Source organism: Choloepus didactylus, chromosome 22 (genome assembly GCF_015220235.1).
Source record: "Choloepus didactylus isolate mChoDid1 chromosome 22, mChoDid1.pri, whole genome shotgun sequence".
Taxonomy (NCBI): Eukaryota; Metazoa; Chordata; class Mammalia; order Pilosa; family Megalonychidae; genus Choloepus; species Choloepus didactylus.
In genome coordinates this window covers 5,462,347-5,484,173 of record NC_051328.1, presented here as the reverse complement: position 1 = coordinate 5,484,173, position 21,827 = coordinate 5,462,347, and the positions used below count along the sequence as shown (strand labels likewise).

At 43.5% G+C, this 21,827-nt stretch overlaps 1 protein-coding gene across 1 annotated transcript in view; it reads left to right on the top strand.

Annotated features, from left to right (window-relative positions):
• The window catches only part of LOC119518903 (nuclear receptor coactivator 5-like), a 73,715-nt gene extending 64,771 nt beyond the window's left edge, over nt 1–8,944 (top strand). Inside the window, exons 7-10 of the mRNA XM_037816335.1 lie at nt 538–813; nt 1,587–1,781; nt 6,841–6,999; nt 8,635–8,944. Of these exons, the coding sequence (XP_037672263.1) occupies nt 538–813; nt 1,587–1,781; nt 6,841–6,999; nt 8,635–8,666 (662 nt within the window). The 3' untranslated portion in view covers nt 8,667–8,944. The remainder of the gene's footprint in view (nt 1–537; nt 814–1,586; nt 1,782–6,840; nt 7,000–8,634) is intronic.
• The last annotated feature ends 12,883 nt before the right edge of the window (nt 8,945–21,827 follow it).

The window sequence follows — 21,827 nt, the reverse complement described above, 5'->3', positions numbered from 1 at the left end:
TTCTGAGACTCATGCGCATCTCAGTAGTGCACCCTGATTACAGGAACCAAATAAAACACCTTAGCCTTTAGGATTTCTTTTGTTTGTGCATGTGTTTGCTCTTCAGGTAGGCAGCAGCAGTTGAAGTTGTATCCTGTCCTTTTTCAGGCTAGGTTTTCTCAGAGGTGAGAATTCCCAGACACACACCCCGCTTCTTTCCCCTCTCTCCCTCTCTGTCTCTTATTTTGGTCAGCTTAGCATGAAGCTGTTCAATTGTGAAACGAGGGTTTGTATGGAAGCAGTAAACCAAGCTGCCACATGTTATAATTTTGAAACAGAACATAATGTTTGAGTTTCAAATCCAACAGGGCACCTGCTGTTGAGAGTCCCAGTCACTCAAATCACTGCATCTGTGCTGAAAGCTGAGACGGGTGACACCACGTGTAGTCAGATTAGCTGGTTTTTTTCCTGATTGTTTTTTCTCTTGTCCTTTTGTAAATGGTGTTTTGAAAATATCAGAGCACCAGTTTGATAGAACAGGCTCTTTCTTGTCCCTAGTCCACCGTCATATGCCCTTGGAGGATGCACTCATGCTGGTAGCTGAAGAATTTAGGAGGATTTTCACTCAATGGGAGCAGCAAGAATGTGCTGGAATCTCTCAGAAGGCTGGCGGTCTGGTGGACGACTTCCTGGCACGGGAGCACCTTCCCAGCTACTCCGTGCCTTCAGGCATTCGGTATCTCTTCTTCCTGTTGAACGAGGGAAAGCATTTGCACAGGGATGAGTTGAACCTGATCACAGAGTACCTGAAGACCAGGAAAGGACAATTGGAAGGTACTAGACATTGCCCCCTTTCCCGCTCCACGTTAAACCCCAACAAATCCTCATCCTGTAAATCCATGAATGAAAGAAAACTAAGTATTTTTCATTTAGTTGAGAGAATATGTCTGTAATATTTGTGTAATGCAAAGGTATCTGATTTGAACATGTTCTTCCGGATGGGAATTTGCTATTTTAATATTTAACGTTTATAGACTAGAATGCTGCTTCTGAAACCAATTTTTCTTTTTGATCCAGATTTTTAATATATAAATAGAATGCCCTCTATTTATAAGATGGACATGTAGGAAGTAGCTCCAGTTCTCTGTCAGTTTATTTTCCCAATTCTAAGTTTCAGTTTTATTGAGACATGCATAGGGTTATTTTTAAGTATATGGTAAATATGAAGAAACACATTTGTGAAGATTTTATAAGCGCTCTCCAGTTACAAGTCAGACTCTAAAGTAGTGACTTTTCAGTTTGCTTGTATTGAGTTTAAGTAGGTGAGAAAAAAAATACCAGTTACTTGTCCCTTGTAGGAAAAAGTAGCTGATGTCTCAGGACTGTGTTAAACCTTTACAGGGAACTGTTTCTCTTATAAAATGGAGACTATGTATTTTATTTTTATACAGTTTTATTGCTCTCACTTTCTGGGTTGGTGGGGGACCCACATAAACTTAAAACACACAGAGACCTCTACGTCAGTAACAGTGAAGGTCTCCTTGACTTGCTGGAGCTATTTGTGCCCGGGAGGCTTCTGTTGACCGCTTGTTTTCTTCATCTTCCAGACTTTGAGCCGCCAGGCCCTTTAGCTGGCAGTGAGCATTCCTCACCTCCAGGCAGGAAGCCCCCCATCGTGGGCAAGCCACCTCCACTTCTTCCAACCCCTGGCAAGAAATGCTTCTCAGGCCCTGCTCCCCCAGCTCCTGTCAAGTCCTCCTTGTTAGGTGACAGGCCAGGAGCGGGTCTTCATCCTCAACGAGGTCAGTACTTTTATTGGCAGCTCCTGTGCTTTACCAGAGTTCTCCTGAGAAAAGCAGAACCACTTAGAGCCATTGCAATGTTTGGGGTCATGTTTTTAATGAGTGTTTAGATTTCAGATGATTGGGAGTGACACCAAGGCCACCCAGGACAGCTGAGGCCTGAGAGGAGTATCTGTCCCATCAAGCAGAAGACAGTGGGTTTTGTTCCTCTTGAATGGGGCTGAGTTGCCTAAGTTTTATTTAATCCAGGGAGAAGCTCGGAGGAACTCATCTCACAACATTTGGTCATAGTTGGAACAACGTAAACTGAGTTCTCATAATAAGTACTGTGAATCCACTGATGTTTTTGAGACTTCTGTTCTGAGTGGTTGACGCTAAATAGTATCTGACATCTGCCTAAAATTAGGTGGTGTTACCATGGGCTTTTTCCATTGTAAGCAACAGACATCCAACCCAAGTCAACTTAAAACAGAAGAAAGACTTGATGGACTCACATAATTGGGAATTCGCGTAGTTGGCTTAGCTTCTTGGTCCTTCAGAAGATAAAGGGTTGTTTTATGGAAGTTTGTAAGGTCTTCTCTTGGCCACCTGCAGTGTTCTGAGATGGCATGATGCTTTGCCTTACTGAGCATCGTTCTTTATGCTGGACACTAGCTTGGGGCCTTTCAGACGAGACGAGACGGTGCCCTTCAGTTTGGGGGAAATTCTTTGTGTTTGAGAGTTGCCTGACTACTCTTGGACCTCCTGGGTTGTTCTTCTAATTATCTTTTCACTCTGGCTTTCCATCTCTTTGTCTTTTTGTTCTGCATTTTGGGAGATTTGACTTTCTTTTATTAATTGATTTTTATTTCTATCAGTCAATTTCCAAACACTTTATTTTCTTCTCTGATCATTTTTATAGTATCCTGTGCTTGTTTCATTGGATGCAATATCTTCTTTTTATCTCTCTGATGCCATCACTTATAGTTTTGTTGAAGGTCTCATCATTTTCTGCATTGTCTCTGTTTCCCCTAAGTTCCATTTTTCTATTTATGTGTTTTCTTACTAAAGGCTTTTCCTGATAATCGAAGATCCTTAGGTCATTCACATTTAAGAGTGAGGCATTAGCTAACATGACCACAGATATAGGGGACTGGTGGTTTGATGGGTTGAGCCCTCTACCATAAGTTTTACCCTTGGGAAGACGGTTGCTGCAAAGGAGAGGCTAGGCCTCCCTATATTTGTGCCTAAGAGTCTCCTCCTGAATGCCTCTTTGTTGCTCAGATGTGGCCCTCTCTCTCTGGCTAAGCCAACTTGAAAGGTGAAATCACTGCCCTCCCCCCTACGTGGGATCAGACACCCAGGGGAGTGAATCTCCCTGGCAACGTGGAATATGACTCCCGGGGAGGAATGTAGACACGGCATCGTGGGACGGAGAACATCTTCTTGACCAAAAGGGGGATGTGAAAGGAAATGAAATAAGCTTCAGTGGCAGAGAGATTCCAAAACGAGCTGAGAGATCACTCTGGTGGGCACTCTTACGCACACTTTAGACAACCCTTTTTAGGTTCTAAAGAATTGGGGTAGCTGGTGGTGGATACCTGAAACTATCAAACTACAACCCAGAACCCATGAATCTCGAAGACAGTTGTATAAAAATGTAGCTTATGAGGGGTGACAATGGGATTGGGAAAGCCATAAGGACCAAACTCCACTTTGTCTAGTTTATGGATTGATGTGTAGAAAAGTAGGGGAAGGAAACAAACAGACAAAGGTACCCAGTGTTCTTTTTTACTTCAATTGCTCTTTTTCACTCTAATTATTATTCTTGTTATTTTTGTGTGTGTGCTAATGAAGGTGTCAGGGATTGATTTAGGTGATGAATGTACAACTATGTAATGGTACTGTAAACAATCGAAAGTACAATTTGTTTTGTATGACTGCGTGGTATGTGAATATATCTCAATAAAATGATGATAAAAAAAGTAAAAAAAAAAAAAGATTATGTCTATTGAAATTAGATAAAGAGTTGGAAGAATCACTTTATATGACTTCATTGTCCCCTGAAATAAATGACTTAAAATTATTGATAAATATGTATTTTAAATGGAACTGGTAATATAATTAGTATTTAATTTTCTTCAAAGAGGAGCAAGTTTAAGATTAACAGCTCTTCACCAATGAAATACTAGGCTGTCTGATTCTCTAGGAAGTTATGATAATGGCAAAGGAACTTAAATAGAATCTTATTTACACATATTTAAAGCTTTGTTTATATTAAAGCCAACATGTGATTATAAAAAAAAAAAAGAGTGAGGCATTAGAATAACCATTGGAATTTGTGTGCATGTGCACAGCTTGTGGCTAACGGTCTTTGCAGTGGGGTGATAGGCTGGTAAGCCATCTTTTCTGTTAGGGAGCCCCAAAATGTCAGTATCTGGATGACTTTTCTGTAGGGCTTAGTTTCTTCCAAGAAGAATCCTCTATTTGTCTGCCTGGGGGTGGGGAAGAGGATGGCTGAAAACCTGGTTGTTTGTACCATGAGGAGAGAGTCTAGAGCGTTCCCCCTTACAGAGTGTAGGCTTTAACATATCTTTCTGGTTTTCAGCCCTGTGCTTCTTGCCTGTTCAGCTGCGTGCCTGGTGTTCTTGAGCCCAGAGCCTTTCTGGTTCAGTTTCTTCTTTCAAGTGTAACCCTCTCATTTCCTGTAGGGAAGGCAGGGGAGGGATAGGCATCTAGTTGTATGGGGGGGTGGGGTCCAGCAACTTGGGGTATAGACTTCCAGTCAGGCGCAAGGTTTTTAGCCCCATGTCTTAATTACACCTCTGTGGTAACAAGTGCCCCAGTGTCTGAGCCTTCCCTGGCTTTTAGGGGTACAGAGCTTTAACCCCCTGTGCAGGCACCTGCTGTTTTACATCCTACATACCCCCCATCTCCTCTCCAGTTGTCTTGTGTGTTGGGGGTGGGAGTGGGGAAGGAACCTGGTGAGAGCATGTGTTCAATCTGCTGTGTTAAAAGGAAGTTGTCAATGAAGTCTTGGTGAAAGTTAGCCTTAAATAGAATTTGGATGGACCTGGGGATACATCTGTGCATTAAGAGTCAAATATTGCTTTGACCTTTTATGTGAGTGAGATTATTTTAGCCAGAAATCTTTGCTGTGAGTACAGCATTTCTACCTGGACTATTATTGTGGATCAAAATAGAGGGAATCTCTTGCTTTGGCAGCTAAACCTGTGCATGTCTCTTGTCATGGTCAGTCTATAGAGGATCCACAGCTCTGGGTGGGGGAGAGGTTTGAACATTTCCATGCCCCCCACTCCCCTTTTTATATCTATTGACTGTTGGGATGAGTGTAACTATAGGTCTGCAACTTCCCCTAGCCTGTGCTGCTTTGCTGCCATGGCCTTCCCTCTGCTGTGCTCCCCCCTCTCTGAGACCCCGAGCTTCAGGGCCCAGCCTGTATGCTGTCAGCAAAACCTCTCCCGGTGACCGCCACAGACTCCTCTGACTGGGTGTGTCTTTCTTCCTGCAGACCCATTCTTACTGTTTGGTGTTTTCTGGTGAGAAGTGAGTAAATTTAGGGGAGAAGGGCTCAGGAAGAAACCTTTTTCTTCTGGTCTGCTTCCCATCCTTGCCACCAGTTTGAAAACAAAACTCTTTCAGACCTTCCAAAATGCAGGGTGCTTGCCTGGAGGCCTCGGTGAGAACCGTGAGAAAGTGTTCTTCCTGTTCAGCAGGGTGTGGGTCGTGCACGGCGGACTGTCTGTCCAGGAGGAAGGCAACGGTGATGCTGGGTGGTGCACCAGGCCACAGTGGGCAGTGTACAAATAGGCTAGATGGCTGGCTGGCTGGATGTTAGATATTTTAGGCTTTGTGGCCCAAGAAGCAAAATCAAGGGTTTTATGTAAATATTTATATAACCATTTAAAAGATAACCATGTAATGGACTGACAGCTTGACATGCTGAGCCCTCTGTCTTGGGGCTTGTCCCTGTGAAGCTTGTAACTGCGAAGGAGAGGCTAAACCTGCTTATAATTGTGCCTAAGAGTCTCCCCCTGAGTGCCTCTTGGTTGCTCAGATGTGGCCTCCCTCTCTAACTAAGCCACGTTTGTGGGATCTCACTGCCTTCCCCCCATGTGGGACCTGACTCCCAGGGGTGTAAATCTCCCTGGCAACGCAGGGTATGATTTCCAGGGATGAGCCTGGACCTGGCATCATGGGATTGAGAACATCTTCTTGACAAAAAGGGGAAGCAAAATAAAACAAAATAGTTTCAGTGGCTGAGAGATTTCAACTGGAGTCGAGAGGTCACTCTGGTGGACATTCTTATGCACTATATAGATATCCCTTTTCAGGTTTTAGTGTATTGGAATAGCTAGAAGGAAATATCTGAAACTACCAAACTCCAACCCAGTAGACTTGACTCTTGAAGACGATTGTATAACAATGTAGCTTACAAGGGGTGAAAGAGTGATTGTGAAAACCTTGTGGATCGCACTCCCTTTATCCAGTGTATGGATGGATGAGTAGAGAAATGGGAACAAAAACTAAATGAAAAATAGTGTGGGATGAGGGGGATGATTTGGGTGTTCTTTTTTATTTTTATTCTTCATTCTCATTCTGGTTCTTTCCGGTGTAAGGAAAATGTTCAAAAATAGATTGGGGTGATGAATGCACAACTGTAGGATGGTACTGTGAACAGTTGATTGTACACCATGGATGATTGTATGGTATGTGAATATATTTCAATAAAACTGAATGTAATTAAAAAAAAAAAGATAACCATTTAAAAAATGTGAAAACCATTGTCACTTCACAGACCGTACGCAAACAGGCAGCAGGCCAGATGTTGCCCACAGGCTTGCTGACTCCTGACCTAGGATACTGAGGAACTCTTTGGGCCTGCAGAAGACTTGGTAGATCTTTTAGGAGCTGAGGTTGAGCCTGTAGGAGTGGCAGGTTATCCCTTGCTTAGCCGTTTTCTTTATCTTTAATGAAGAAAGATCCTTGTGGGGTGAACGACTGGAACCTGGTTCACTGTGTGTCTTCCTGTTTACGTTTTGGATTTTGTACCCTTCAGGACTCGTCCATCCCAAAGGGCTGCTTCCCCCTCCCCTGCTTCTAGCAGGTGGCTCCAAAAGACCTGCTCCTTTGGGATACCCCCCTCCCAAGGCTGCCAAGCGTCCACTACTTGGGAAGAAACCGGGCCTCTTTGCCCCACCACCAGGTGAGGTGCCAGGTGAGCTGTGGGTGCTTTTAGGCTAGCGCTGGCTGTCCAGTAGAACTTCTGTGATGTTGGAAATGTTCTACATCTGCCACAAGGCTCCTTTGGCTATTGAGCATTTGAAAAGTGACTAACACAACAGAGTAACAGAATTTTTTATTTTATTTTATTTAAATTCATTTAAATCTATATAGCTGCACATGACTAGTGGCTGCTGTAATGTGAAGCACAGTTCTGGGTCTTCGGAGGTATCAAGAAGCTGTAGCAATGATAGAAAACTGCTTTCACCACGCAGAAATCTATTATCTCTTAGTGTTTTTCCTCTTCCCTCCTCTTCTTTAAAACTGTAAACAAATGTACAAAAAAAGGGAAATGTGGTATCTCTGCCATAAGTAGATGTCATCAATGGCTGTAGAGCAGAAGGTAGCCATAGGAAACAAAAATGAACAGCAATAGCGTTATTACATTTTGCTCGATGCTCTGCCTGCCTCGATGTCTAAGCGCAACACACCTGCTCTTCCCCTGGTTAAAAAGAAGATGACTGAGGCTCACAGCCGTACTGACGGCACACGAACGCCCATAGAGATCTCCCCTTGACTTATTCAGAAGGATTGCAGCAGGTAGGCAAGAGGAGTGTCTTTTGATGGTGTCGTTGTCGTTTGTTGTGTGCCTGTGCATCCCCGATACTGCCCAGAGGTGTGGGTGCCACCCTTCAGCTTGGCTCAGGAAACCATACGGGTCTTCACCTGCCTGGGAGGAGGACACGGATCTGATCTGCCACACTGAAGGTGCTGACCGATGGACGCCCTGTCCTGGGATGGAGCCTGCACAGGTGTTGAGGCTCCCTCCTATCTTCCATCCCCGTGCGGACCCGGCCAGCTCTCTTCTCGCTGCTGCCTCCTCTCCAAATTGCCCGAAACGCACCAAGGCGTGAGGTTGCCTGGTCTCCCAGGGTGGTGTGTAAGAGCTGAGATTGCACTTTGGCTTGAGGTTGGAGGGAGGCCAAGCAGGCGTTTTGCTGGCTTCGTTTAGAGTCAGTCAGGCCTACTAAGCTTAGATAAAGGGATTGCGCTGAGTTCTGCTTGAATTCATTTGAGTGCTGTTAAAAGTCTTAGATTTTGGCCAGTGGATTTTACCGCATCCTTCTATCCAGAGCCCCCTTTCAACAGGCTGAATGTGTTATCACATTGCTTACCTCTTAGGATTTATCGCAGAAGCAGAAATTCAGAGGGAAGGAGTAAATGTGGTTGGTGTGGGTCTGGGTGAAGCCACAGAAGCCCAGGCTTCCAAGTTGGCCTTGGAGGAAGTTGACTCTTTGGGTGCCTGGAGGGGAGAGACAACCGTGTTCTCCTGCTGTGAGAGGGCCCTGCAAGTGAAAGGGGCTTATGACTCAGTGAAGGTGGGGGTAGCTTTAGGTGCCCCATCTACCTCCTCTGTAGAATAAGGCTGTGCCAGAGATTAAATGAGATTATACATCTAGAACTCTTTTTGGCTCTCCAAAAGTTACGCAGGTGTCTGCTGGTGCCACGACTTAGTTAATCTGATTCTGTCCGCAGGGGCTGGTGTGCCGGGGGATTTTGATCAGCCTGGGTAGGCTGCAGACCTTGGAAGGGCCACAAACTGACACTGCTGTGTTCCTCCTCTTTGCAGTTCTTGTGCAGTTGGTGCCTTTGCTGAACTAAGGAAAGCTCCGCCATGCCCGGGAACAGCGTGGCTGCTGCCCAGGTAGCGGCTTCACCCTCCTCCAAGGCCTGAGGCCCCGTCCGGCCTGCAGCACTGATGTCCAGACAGCAGACACCAGTGTCATGTCCCTTGTGTCTGATACATGTCCCCACGGAAACTTTTTTCCTGTTTGGAGTCTTTGTGCCAAACTAGATATTTTTGAAAGGTTGTAGATATTGGACCCTTAGGTTGCTCAATTATATGCATATTAAAATACAATAAAATCTTCTAACTTTTACATACTGGTTGCCCCTTTTTAAAAATTTTTTATTTTGTAATAACTAGATTTACAGAAAATTTGCAAATAAGAGTACAGGGAGATCCTTTCACCCACCTGCCTCTGATATTAATGTCTTCTGTAACCCTACCTTCTCCCACGTTTGATATGTTCAGTCTTAGCTTTCTAATAGGTATGAAACATTTGCCTTTGTTTTATTTTTATTTTTTTAACTTTATTTATTAAAAAATTAAAAAACAATTAAAACAACTACATTTCAGACAAAACCAAAATAAAGAAATAAGAAAAATAACCTAAAATAACTACATTGCTTCCAACAGCCTTTGTTTTAATTTGCACTTCTCTGGCGACCAATAATAGGCATCTTTTTCTTCTTCCTTGTTCATCTTTTCAGGGAAGACTAACAAAGACTTCTCTTTCAGTAATAAGGAAATAGATTTGCTCTTCTTTTAATTTGGGGATTATGGAGAGCTAATAAGAATAGATTGTAGAATTTGTTAAATGAGAATGGAAAGGTTAGGATGGATGCCTTTCCAAAGCTTTAAATAAAAAACTTTTTTTCCTTTGGCTCAGGCATCTCCCTTAGATTACAGGAACACAAAGGTCTTTTCCTTCACAGTGTGGACTTATCCATCTGGCCTGGGAGCTCTTCAACTTGCTCTCCTGACATTTCATTTCATTCCCTGCTGTCCTACAAAACAGGCCATGTGGGGTGTGAGAGGAAGACCTGGTATTCCAGGGAGACAGGAGGTTGAGCCGCTCCGGGCCTGGGGCTTGCTGGGCAGGGTCCCTCCTCCTCAGGGCCACGTGAGCCCTCGCTGGCACATAAACATACATGAGCGTTCTTGGGACAATAAGGATTGTTTATTTTTATAGTGGTACATGAACATGGTGCAAAATTCAAAGGAAACAAAATTCCTACTTCTGTTTCTTAGCTGAACAGTTTGTGTCTCCTTCCATAGATGTGAGCAAGTTACATAAAATAACACATAAATGGTAACATAATGTAAACATTTTGTACATCTTTATTTTATATATTTTTCTATTTTATCCCAAAATAATTATAAATCAGGTATATTACTGCCTCTTTAATGATTGCAAATTATTCTGGGATATAGACGAACCATAATTTACTTCATCAGTTCTTTATTGATGGGCATTTAGGTTGTTGCTGACTTTTTACTGATTAAGCAAAGAGAATTTATTTTGATATAAGTTGGTTTTGCTTTCAGGTACAGAGCAACAGGGGTTAGAGCCGATTTCAATCATTCGTAATTATAACTCAATGAGAAATAACAAAATGGGGTTTCGGTTATTTAAACAGTACTGTAAAGAAAACTTACGGTGTGAATTTTACAAATTGATATATTTTACCTTGGCTAAAGACTCACGCTTACCTTCAGGCCATAAATTAGTAGAATAGTTACATTTGGAAAGTAGGTCCATTGAGGTATGCTTTCTGGCTCCTTACTGGGAAATTTGGGGTCGTATAACAGACACTAATTTATCCCATGTGGATTTTGGATTAAAACGAGTTTACTAGATTGAAACGTCTGCTTCTGATTTTTTGTAGTACACTAAATTTTTTTCTTTTTCTACTCAAGGCTATGAAATAGACTGATTTTTGTTTCAAATACTCTTGAGAACAAAGCAGGTGTGAGCTGCCCAGGGGCCGAGACAAGAACTTAGCTGGAGGCCTTGTCCAGATTATCCAGGAACTTTCGATATGTGGGTGTATTAGTTATTCCTTGCTGCAGCTTACCACAAACTTAGCAGCTCAAAACAGCATCAATTTCTTGTCTCACAGTTTCTGAGGGTCAGGGGTCTGGGTGCAGGTTAGCTGGGTCCTCCACCCAAGGTCTTTCCAGACCGAAGTGAATATATTGTTGGGCTGTGGTCTCATCTGAGGCTCAGGGTCCTCTTCCAGGCTCCTTGCAGCTGTGTCACTGAGGTCCCTGAGGTCCCATTTATTTGTAAACTGTTTCCTGAGACCCCTTTCAGCTCCTAGAGGCTGCCCTCAGGTCCTTGTCAAGTGGCCTTTCCCCTCTCCCCATGGCTGTTTGATTCTCCCAGGCCAGCAGGAAGCCTCACTTTCTTGTAGGGGGTCTCCCTTTTGATCTCCCAGGATTGTCTCCCTTTTGAGTAACTCCAAGTGATACCATATTCATTGGTCCTGCCTACACGCAAGGGCGTGTACAGCAGGGAACTGGAACCTCGAGGTCATCCTAGAATTGTCTACCACAGTGTCATAGAGCGAGAGTTGTTATAACTTGTTTCTCTGTGAAGAATTAGTAATAAAGCAGTAAGTAATCCTTACCTTTTTATGTGAGACAAGACCTAAATTCCAGCAGACAAATGAGCAGTTCTACCAGTCCCCACCTAAGTAGCTAGTTGCTGCCGTATCACTCAGAAATGCCAGCCTTTCAGCAGCAAGCTCCCCTGCAAACAGAGGCTCCTCTCTCTCCTTCAACCCCAAAATTCATGTTTTTTCCCTGTAAAAAATATCTCAGCTAATGGTTCTCTCAGTATGCTTCCCACAGTGGAAAGAAGGATCTCCTCATTGTCAGCCTGCAGAAGAGAGGAAGCTTTACTCCTTTGACAACCTTATATAGGTCTTAGGAAAACGAGTTCTGAAGGCTACTGTGGAGAAAGTCCTTTTTGTCCTTAATCTGTGCAATCCCACCTCTGAACTTGGTTTGGAGCTTGAAGGTGCTGCATTATGTGAGCCAGCACTGCTGAAGGGGAGCCCGGGGGCAGTTGTGATGCCCTCAGGAAGGCCTGGGGAAGGAGGGCGCTGATGGAAATTCAGCATAAGATGAGGACGTGCAAATGAAGAAGGCCTCCTGTCTCCAGCACAAGAGGACGCAGGTTGAATAGACGAAAGACGGAAGGAATTGTTTGAACATACAGCCAGAAGAAAGTAATAAACCTTCAAAAATAGTTGCAGAGGCTGCTTTTTGAGTTGAGAAAAAGTCTACATGTTGGTCCCACCATTGGAGCCACCCTATACCTCATCCTGATGTCTGCGTTCTGGTGAAGGACAGCTTCTGCTTTCTGGGACTAGACACCTGTCCCAGGGAAGGAGTGGTGACAAACCAGGTTGAATTGTGATTTCCGTGAGTCCCTGGATATTTTGAGTGGGGTACCTTACGGAGCACGTCGTGCCGCTTTGTACGTACTTGGGACAGAAAGTGCTTCTGCCTTGTCAGTTGTACAACCAGCTGTCCCCCTGTGGGCCCTGGTTTATCCCAAAGCCTTTGCAGGCCTGCTCCCTTCACTGATAGCCCATGGTTGTGAGGTGGACACTGTACCAGCTGTGGCTTCTGCCTTAGGAAAGCCCCACATGCTCCATCTCTGGCTCCATCAGTCTGCCTGGTCAGGCAGCTCAGGAGGTAGAACCAGCTTGGCCTTGTGTGATTCCAGAATGGCCTTGGGCAAGGAGTGTTAATGGGGCTAACATCATTCCATTCCTGTTTTGGTTAGGAGGAGTAAATGATAAAGTGTGAGAAAGAACCTTGGGGACTTACACAATACTATATTTCATCACTTTTTAGATGTACATTATTTCTCATTAATATCTCTGAAATCAATCAAAGACATCTCAAAACAAATTATTGTCAATTTTGTTCCTTAGTGCAGCATAAAATCAGGGAGCATCTCAGACACAAGTGGTGGTGACGGTTATTAGATCAATGAGTTACCATACATTACAGGTCAGGAATTGACATGAGAAACCTGAATCTCTTCTTTCTTGAGATTCTCCTTAGAGTGGGAATATGGAGGAGCTAACTTTGGCCCTGTCTCGGTCTTCCTGCTGGATGCTCAGGTTTCATTTAGTCTTCGAGTGAAAGCTTGTCACGCTTCTTCCCCACCCAATATAGCAATTCCTTTCAGCCAGAGTCATGCTTACTTAGCTTTAAAGTGTCGGCAGCCACTCTCTTGGATTGGAATGTTGGTGTTTGTAGGAAAAGAACAGAACCATCCCTCTCCACGGCCCTGCTGCACTGTGAACTGTAAGCCTGGACTCGTGCCATTTCATGCTTTCTGCCACTGTGCCATTTCTTAGGACTCTTGCCCTCCCCGGCCATCCAAGGCTGTCCTTGTCATTCCCAGGTACAGAAGGTTCTATGGTCTGCTCTCCCTGCCTTCTATTTTGGTTGGAAGGTAGAAAAGCCCTTCTGGCCGGAGTGGCTCTGGCATGATACTTTCCACACTGCCCTGTCGCTTGTGTCTGTAAGTGGCTTCTCCCAGCTCCAACCTCTGACCTTCCATGCAGTGGGTTCCCCAGGTATGGTGTGTGACTTGCTAGTGTTTAGTGAGATGATTTTAAGGGGCACATGGACATAGATTTTTGTTGTAATAGTTCATTCAACAGCAAACCTTGAGACACATGCTTTGAACAACCAGTAAGAACTGGCAGCTCCAGAAAACAATTTAAGGACTGCAGTAACAGGGCAAGCACCAAATCAAGATAAAGGCTACTTAAAAGCCGTAGGATCTTGTGGCGGCCTGGCTGTCCCCTTCCTTGTCCCTTCACTGGCTCATTGCAGAGCCAGCCCTCACTCCCAGTGTGGATCTCAGGTCCTGGTTCTGGAGGAAGCAGAGTAACCCTTGGGCACATACTGGGAGCAGGTATGTCTGTTCAGTCTGTCTGGTAGACCCAAGGGTCTCACCATCGCAGAACCTGTCCTGCCTGTAGAAGGCAGCTCACAGAGCTCTCCTACAGAACGCTGTGGGAGAGCAGTCATGTCGTGGCTTCCCGGGGCAAAGGACTGCTGGCTGTGGGACATACAATGCAGTGCCTGCGACTGTGAGGAAACTGTAGAGTGTAAACCAGGGAATTCCTAGGGCTACATGTGCATCAAGGATCAGGGGTCCCCTTTGCTTTGGCCTTGATCTATTCTCTAAACTCGTTGTATGGGTAAACTCTGAAGGAGAGCACTCACACAGGTCAATCTGCAAAAACTGGGAGAGGTGTTTTCTTTTCTCTTTTGTTAGCTCCTGGCTTTCAAGGAAAGTTCCATCAAAACACTACCTGGACGCTGCAGGTAAACTCACTGCCCTCCTCACTACATGGGACATGACTCCCAGGGGTGTAAATCTCCCTGACAACACGAGGCATGGCTCCCGGGGATGAGCCTGGTCCTAGCATCATGGGATTGAGAAAGACTAATTGACCAAAAGGGAAAAGAGAAATGAAACGAAATTAAGTTTCAGTGGCTAAGAGATTTCAAATGGAGTCGAGAGGACATTCTGGAGGTTATTATTATGCGTCATATAGATATCCCTTTTTAGTTTTTAGTGTATTGGAATAGCTAGAAGGTAATACCTGAAACTGTTGAACTGCAACCCAGTAGCCTTGATTCTTGAAGACGAATGTATAACTATATAGATTACACTGTGTGACCATGTGATTGTGAAAACCTGGTGGTTCCCACTCCCTTTATCCAGTGTATGGACAGATGAGTAGAAAAATGGGGATAAAAAGTAAATGAATAATAGAGACGGATGGGAGGGTGTTTTAGGTGTTCTTTTTTACTTTAATTTTTATTCTTTTTTTTAATAAAAGTAATTTTTAAGTAATGAAAAGAAATTTTTAAGTAATGAAAATCTTCAAAAACTGATGAATGCACAACTGTATAATGGTACTGTGAACAATTGATTGTACACTGTGGATGATTGTGTGTTTTGTGAATTTATATCAATAAAATTGAATAAAAAAATAAACAGAATAAACCAGAAGACTTGTTTTGTCATGCAGAGCTTCCTTTTAAAATAAATTTGTTTAAATTTAAAACAAGTCAATTTAAAGAAAAGTAAGAAGCAAATAATAGTACAAGAGGCACAAGGACCTGGCAAAAATGGTGGTAGAGCTGACCTCGTAGGGTCTGGACCTGACACACACAGATGCCATTGCCTCTGGTTGCTGGGGCTGGGGGGCCCCAACAGGCTGCGGCCCTGTCCATGCCTTGGGCTTGTGAGTCAGTGATGCTCAAGCCACTGGCTTCCACCTGCCTCCCCAAGCGTGACTCATTCCTTTTATTTCCTCCACAGCCCGTGGACGGTGTTTCCTTGGTTTCCTGTATAACTTCTCACTCGCCTTGAAGCCTCCCCATGGCGAGCAGGCTAATCGTCTGAACTGCCCTCTGTTCTTAACAGAAGCCTCCTTTTTTCTGATGGGCTTTCTTGAATGGTTTGTGTTAGATCTTTTCTTTGGGGATGTTCATGTCTTAGCTCTCCAACGAGGCTCCAGGTTCCAGGAGGACCTAAACCTGCTCTCATCCTTGAGAGTCTCCAAAGCCCTGGGCTCCTAGCCTGGAATTTTGATGTCCAGGCCATGCAGCCACCCTGCTCCCTTCCCTGGACCCCTGCACTGGCTCCTTCAGTCGTTCCCCCTCCAGGCTTCTCCCTTGACTGCTCTCCGCATCATTTTCCTATAACATGATTCAGTCATCCTTTACACCTACCTCCATCCCAAATACATACTTAAAACCTTTCATTGCCAACGAGCATTTTTCAAATTGGGGACACAGACCTCTCAGGGTCCTGAAACATCTATCGAGGTATCTTAAGATAACTTCTTTTAATCTTTTGATTTTATGTTTTGGTTTTAATGATACCCTTTAAAAAAAATTTTAGTATAAGCTTATACTGGAATATCTGGAGTACTACTTTATAACTGACCCTGTCATGTGATTTCAGCACCTGTATCTCTGGTTTGCTTTGCTACCAATATAATATCCAAAGTAAAAGGGCTTTAACTTTTCACATAGTGTTTCTCAAATGGGTCAGTAGGGGTGTGTGTATGTGAGAGAGTTTTCAGCTTTGAGAAGCATAGGGCCATGGATGAAATCACTAAGGCCAGGACAAGAGACCTACCTCCGTGCTCATATTCTCTCCAGCCTCAGGTCTTCCCACACTCCCAACCCCAGCCATGTGTACCCTGAGCCACGGCTGCCTCCCTGTCCTCTCCACTCTCAGTGCACCCACCACCCCTCCACATTCAGCTCAACATCCCACCCTCTCAGAGGCCTTCCCCTGAGGTGAGCGTTTCCTCCTGAGTTTCTGTAGCTTCCGGAGTGCCCACGGTGACAGCAGTTGCCTCAGTGATGCTATCAAGGGTCCACCTGTCTGTCTCCCCAGCAGAACATGCACCCCCAGCGGACAGGACTGTGCTCTCTGTTTCTTTGTGTTCCCAACACCCAGCCCTGTGCCTGGCCACAACAGGTGCCTTGTGCCTGCTTGTCACAGGATCTCAGCTGGGCCCAGGAGTTTATGGTCACCCCAGATCCCTTTGAGAACCTCCTCCATTGGAAGCCATGGATCCTGCATCCTTGGGAGCTGGTGGATCTGCTGCTGTGAGTGATGGTCATGTATATAGGTGCTCAGTGAACATTTCCTGATTTTTCTGCTCAAATCTGAGTGTAATTTTCTTCCCCTTTGGGCAAATGTTTTGCCAAAAATAAAATCCAGAACTGTTAACATTGCAAGGAAGCATAGTTGACAGTTTCATTTGCAATTTTCCTTAAATTTTGCCTCGCTATAGCATCGGGAGTGTTCGTTGAAATACCCTGCATAAGTTGCTTGTGGACCATTCCGGACACACTGAAGCCCACTTTGAATTATCAGTGTAGGCTACACTGGTGCCCTTTTTGTGACAACTGTGGTTACGCTTACCCCACAGTGTTTTTTCATAACCCAGCCCTTGGATCTGCTGACTCTCCTGCCGGCCGTGCTGTTGGGCCACCAAAGGGAACTACCCGGGGCCCTTCGGTGATTGACTCACTATGAGTCAACCTGGCCCCTGGGGCTGCTGGGCAAATAAATTGGCTTGAACTTGACCCCTTCTCTCTCCTGTGCTTGTTTGTGTATGATAAACTTTCCGAAGAAGTTACAAAAGCAAATGTTTGAATTGCAACTCCTTATTTGATCAACCTTTTGCGCTGTCAAGGGGAGGTAGACGAGGGGAGGGGCCTGGTTGGCTCCCCTGGGGCAGGAGGGCCTTGAAGGTTCTTATCTAAGGGGGCACCTTGGCAACCTTGCACGTCGGGACTCTCTCCCTCTGCTCCTTCGGCAGAGGCTGTCTCTTAGGGAGAAGTTAATTTAATGTGAGTTTTTTTCTTTTCGCTGGTAGAACCAGCATGGTCTCTACTCCCTCAGGGAGTCTCTTGTCTTCTCAAGATCTTGTACTTGAATGGGGTAATAGTGGCAGCCTTTTTAAACACACGTGTTACTCTTAGAGAAGGCAGAAAACTCAGAAGATGCAGAAATCACAACAAAGCAAAAGCTCGGCATCCTGAGGTGGCTGCTGGCGTCACTTTCTCACATTTCCCTGCACAGGTTTTCTCTGCACATATCTTACAAATGCAGTTCACTGTCTTTTTCACTCATCATTGGTTGAGCTGAGCTGGTTCACCATGTCAGTATTTATTCTTTTACCATATGGAGATGCCACCTTTTCCTTAACCAATCCCTTGTTGGACATTTGGTTTGGTTCTGGGTTTTTTTTGTTTTTTTTTTTTAAACAGTGCTCCTGTGATAACCATCTTTATTCAAGCATGCTTGTTGGCATCTCTTTTATAATATGCTGACCATAAGTTTCTGAGAAATTGAATTCCTGCATCAAAAGGAATTTATACATTTTTTTAAAAAACCAAAATGAGAATGGAGTGACTTTAAATATCATGCCGGTACAAAATTAAAGCATAGTTTAAAATTTCACAATCTAGAAGCAACTTGTGTTCATAGCTGGGTGAGCCTCCTTTAAATCTCTCCCCATGGATGGTCTCACTTAGGTGTATTGGGAAGCGGTGGTTGATGGCACAGACCCTAGAGCCAGGCTGCCTGGGTTCTAGCCCCTGCCCCCCCCCCCCCCACTTACCATGGACGTGACCTTGGCAAGCCTCGTTGCCTCAGTTGCCTCATCTACAAAATGAGGAGAGTAAAAAAGTACCCAACTCACAAGATAGTAATAAAGAATAAATTAATTTACATAAATAAAGAACTTAAAATAGCTCCTGGCACATAGCAAGCACCATGTAAGTATTTGCTATTGCTGCTGTTATCTAGTTTTTCACTTAATAGGTCACTCTGTATATCATTCTATGTGGATGCAATTATTCATTAAAATAACTGATTGAGGTGTATTTCAGATAACATAAAATTAACCATGTTAAAGTGAATAATTTAGTGGCATATATTACATTCACAACCACCACTTCTATCTAGTTCCAGAAAATTTCCAGTATTTCAATGGAAAAACCAATACCCTTAAAGTAGTTTCTCCCCACTCCTCCCTCCAATTATTCTTTTTAATGGCAAGATAATGTTCCATTGTAAAAATGTGCCTCCGTGCATTTTGTTTAACCAGTCTTGTGCTCTTGACTAGTTACCTCCTTGTGGTAAATTCCCAGAGCTGAGATTGATAAGGGCATACTTTTTATTTTTGCTAATGCAATTTTGTTGAGATATATTGACATACCAGATACTCATTGTTCCAGTTTGCTAATGCTGTCATCATGCAAAATACCAGAAATGGATTGGCTTTTATAAAGGGGTTTTACTTGGTTACAAATTTACAGTTCTACAGCCATAGAAATGTTCAAACCAAGGCATAAATATGAGTATACCTTCACCGGAGAAAGGCCATTGGCATCCGGAAAACCTATGTTAGCTCAGAAGGCACATGGCTGGCATCTGCTTGCTCCCAGGTTGCATTTCAAAGTGACATTCTCCAAAATGCCTCTAGGCTTAGCTTCTCAGGACAGACTTGGCTGGTATCTCCAAAACATCAGCAAAAGTCTACTTTCAACTGCCATCTCCAAAATGTCTCTCTAAGTTGCAGCAACGAGCTCCTGTCTGAGCTCTCATAGGGCTCCAGTTAACTAATCAAGACCCACGCAAAATGGGCGGGGCCACACCTCCATGGAAATAATCTAATCAAAGGTATTACCCACAGTTGGGTGGGTCACATCTCTATGGAAACAACCTAATCCAAAGATTCCAACCTAATCAACACTAATACATCTGTCCCCACAAGATTGGATTAAAGATCATGGCTTTTTGTGGGGGACATAATATATCCAAACTAACACAGTCATTCAAAGTGTACTATCAGTGGTTCACCGTATCATCAAATAGCTATGCATTCATCATCACAATCAATTTTTGAACATTTTCACTACTCCAAAAATAAAAATAAGAATAAAAATTAAAAAAAGAACACCCAAAGCATCCCATACCCCTTACACCCCACCCCACATATTATTTATTTATGTATTGTCTTTGTGTTCGTACTTGTCTGTCCGTACACTGGATATAGGGAGTGTCAGTCACAAGGTTTTTGCAATTATACAGTCACACCTTAAGTGCTATGTAGTTATACAGTGATCTTCAAGAATCAAGGCTACTGGATTATAGTTCAACAGTTTCAGGTATTTCCTTCTAGCTATTCCAATACACTAAAAACTACAAGGGATGTCTATGTAATGCATAAGAATAACCTCCAGAATGACCTTTTGACTCTATTTGAAATTTCTCAGCCACTGAAACTCTATTTTGTTTCAATTCTCTTCCCCTTTTTGGTCTAAGAAGGCTTTCTCAATCCTATGTATGGGGGAGGGCAGTGAGTTTACCTGCAGAGTTGTCTTAGAGAGAAGAGGCCACATCAGAGCAACAAAATGAGGTTCTTTGGAGGTGACTCTGCATGATTATAAGTAGGCTTAGCTCTCCTTTGCAGGAATACATTTCATAAGGCAAGTCCCAAGATCGAGGGCTTGGCCTACTAAGTTGGTAGTTCCCAATGCTTGGGAGAATATCAGGAATATCAGTTTAATATTTCCACATTTCCCCCCAGTCCCTCGAGGGGGCTTTGCAAATACTTTTTTATTCTCTGCCCAAATTACTCTGGGATAAATTGGGACATCACACTAAACTGTACAAACCAACAAGATCTCACTCCCTATTCAAGATTCCATGTAGATATGGTGTTCAAATAAATTCACCATACAAGTTAAATTAGATAGTGTGCTACAGAAGATATAAATTTTGCAACAAATAAACATTTCTTACTTTGGTCTTACACAGAAGTTGAAGTTTTAAAACACCATCAATATCATCCTTTACCCTTTAGTCTGACTTGCCTTGTCCTAACCAGATCAGCTTCATTCATATCTTTAATTGCAGTTTTTTAATATTTGCTCTATGGGTAATGCTGACTTCCATAGCTGTAGAACTCCAGCTCTGAGTCTCAGGTGTCACACAGATACCTGAAGTTCCAGGGAATTACCAGGTTGTACACAAAGAGCTCCGCTTCTCAGAATTTAGAAATAACCATAACAGCTCAGGAATAGATATGACTGCTGTAAGAGCTTACAATCTAGGAACCTTTACAATAAGCCTTCCCCTGATAACCTATGCTCTCAAATTCAATTCTCAGAGTTTGTACATCATAGTTAGACCATATTAATGAGGCATTAAAATATTTGTCTTTTTGTTTCTGGCTTATGTCACTCAACATACTGTCCTCAAGTTTCATTCAACTAGTTGCATGCCTCACAACTTCATTCCTCTTGCAGCCTCTCAATATCCCATTGTATGCATACACCACAATTAGCCCTTCATTTATCAGTTGATGTACACTTAGGCCACCTCTATCTATTGTAGACTGCGAATACTGCTGGATAAAGGCATACTTTTAGAGGCTTTTGGATAGATGTATTACTAAATTGTGTCTTCAGAAGTGTTAGCATTCCTGCTTAGAAGTGAAACTGCTGTTTTACCGTGACTGCGTCTAAAGGATTATTGTGGTTTATTGGGTTGCTTCATCTTGTCACCTGGTGTGCTGGTTTGAATCTATTACGTACCCCACAAAAGCCATATTCTTTTAATCCAATCTTGTGGGTGCAGACTTATTCTGGGTTGGATTTTTTGATTAGGTTGTTTCCATGGGAATGTGACCCACCCAATTGTGGGTGGGACCTTTTGATTAGATTATTTCCATGGACATGCAACCCTTCCCATTCAAGGTGGGTCTTAATTAGTTTACTGGAGTCTTTATGAAGCTGAGAGAGAGAGAGAGAGAGCGCGTGCTCAGAGCAGACACAGACCCAGATGCTTGGAGATGCAGAAAGAAAGATGCTTGGAGATGCTAAGTGAAGAGACGACACTTAGAAACACCCTAGGAGAAACAAGCAAAGATGCACAAGAGCTGAGAGAAGCTAAGACGGAAGCCTGAAGACATTTTGGAGAAAGGAACAGAAACCAGAAGCTAACCCTGGGAAAGGCCCAGCAGACTCCGGCCATGTGCCTTCCCATGTGACAGAGGAGCCCCAGATGCCATCAGTATTGTCCTGTTGATGCCTTAATTGGGACATTTTCATGGCCTTACTACTATAAATCTGTGAACTAATAAACCCCGACTGTAGAAATCAATCCATTTCTGGTATATTGCATTTCCAGCAGCTTTAGCAAACAGGAACACCTGGGCACAAGTGAAATTTTGAGAACAATTTGGAGCATAGACTTCATTGTTCGATTTAAATGTCTGAGACCCCCTCAGCTGCTGCAAGGAGTTCCCCCTTTTACAGCCAAAATGTGGGTCAGCAACCAGGAATTCCAAAATGGCCTTGTCACTGTCCCCACCTCTGCCTCTCTTTTATAAGACATATAATAAAGGGGCTTGTTGGAAGGGAAGTTTTCTGTGTACAAAGAAGAACTGTTTAGTTTATTGTTTTCCTTGTTTTTGTCTTAATTTTCCCTACCCTTGATAATATTTTAATTGATAAAGTAATCTTGTAAATAGTAAAAAAAAAAAAAAAAAAAAAAAAAATTTCAAATGGAAGTCAGTCTCCCACTTCTCCCAGACCCTAATCTTCCTCCCAGA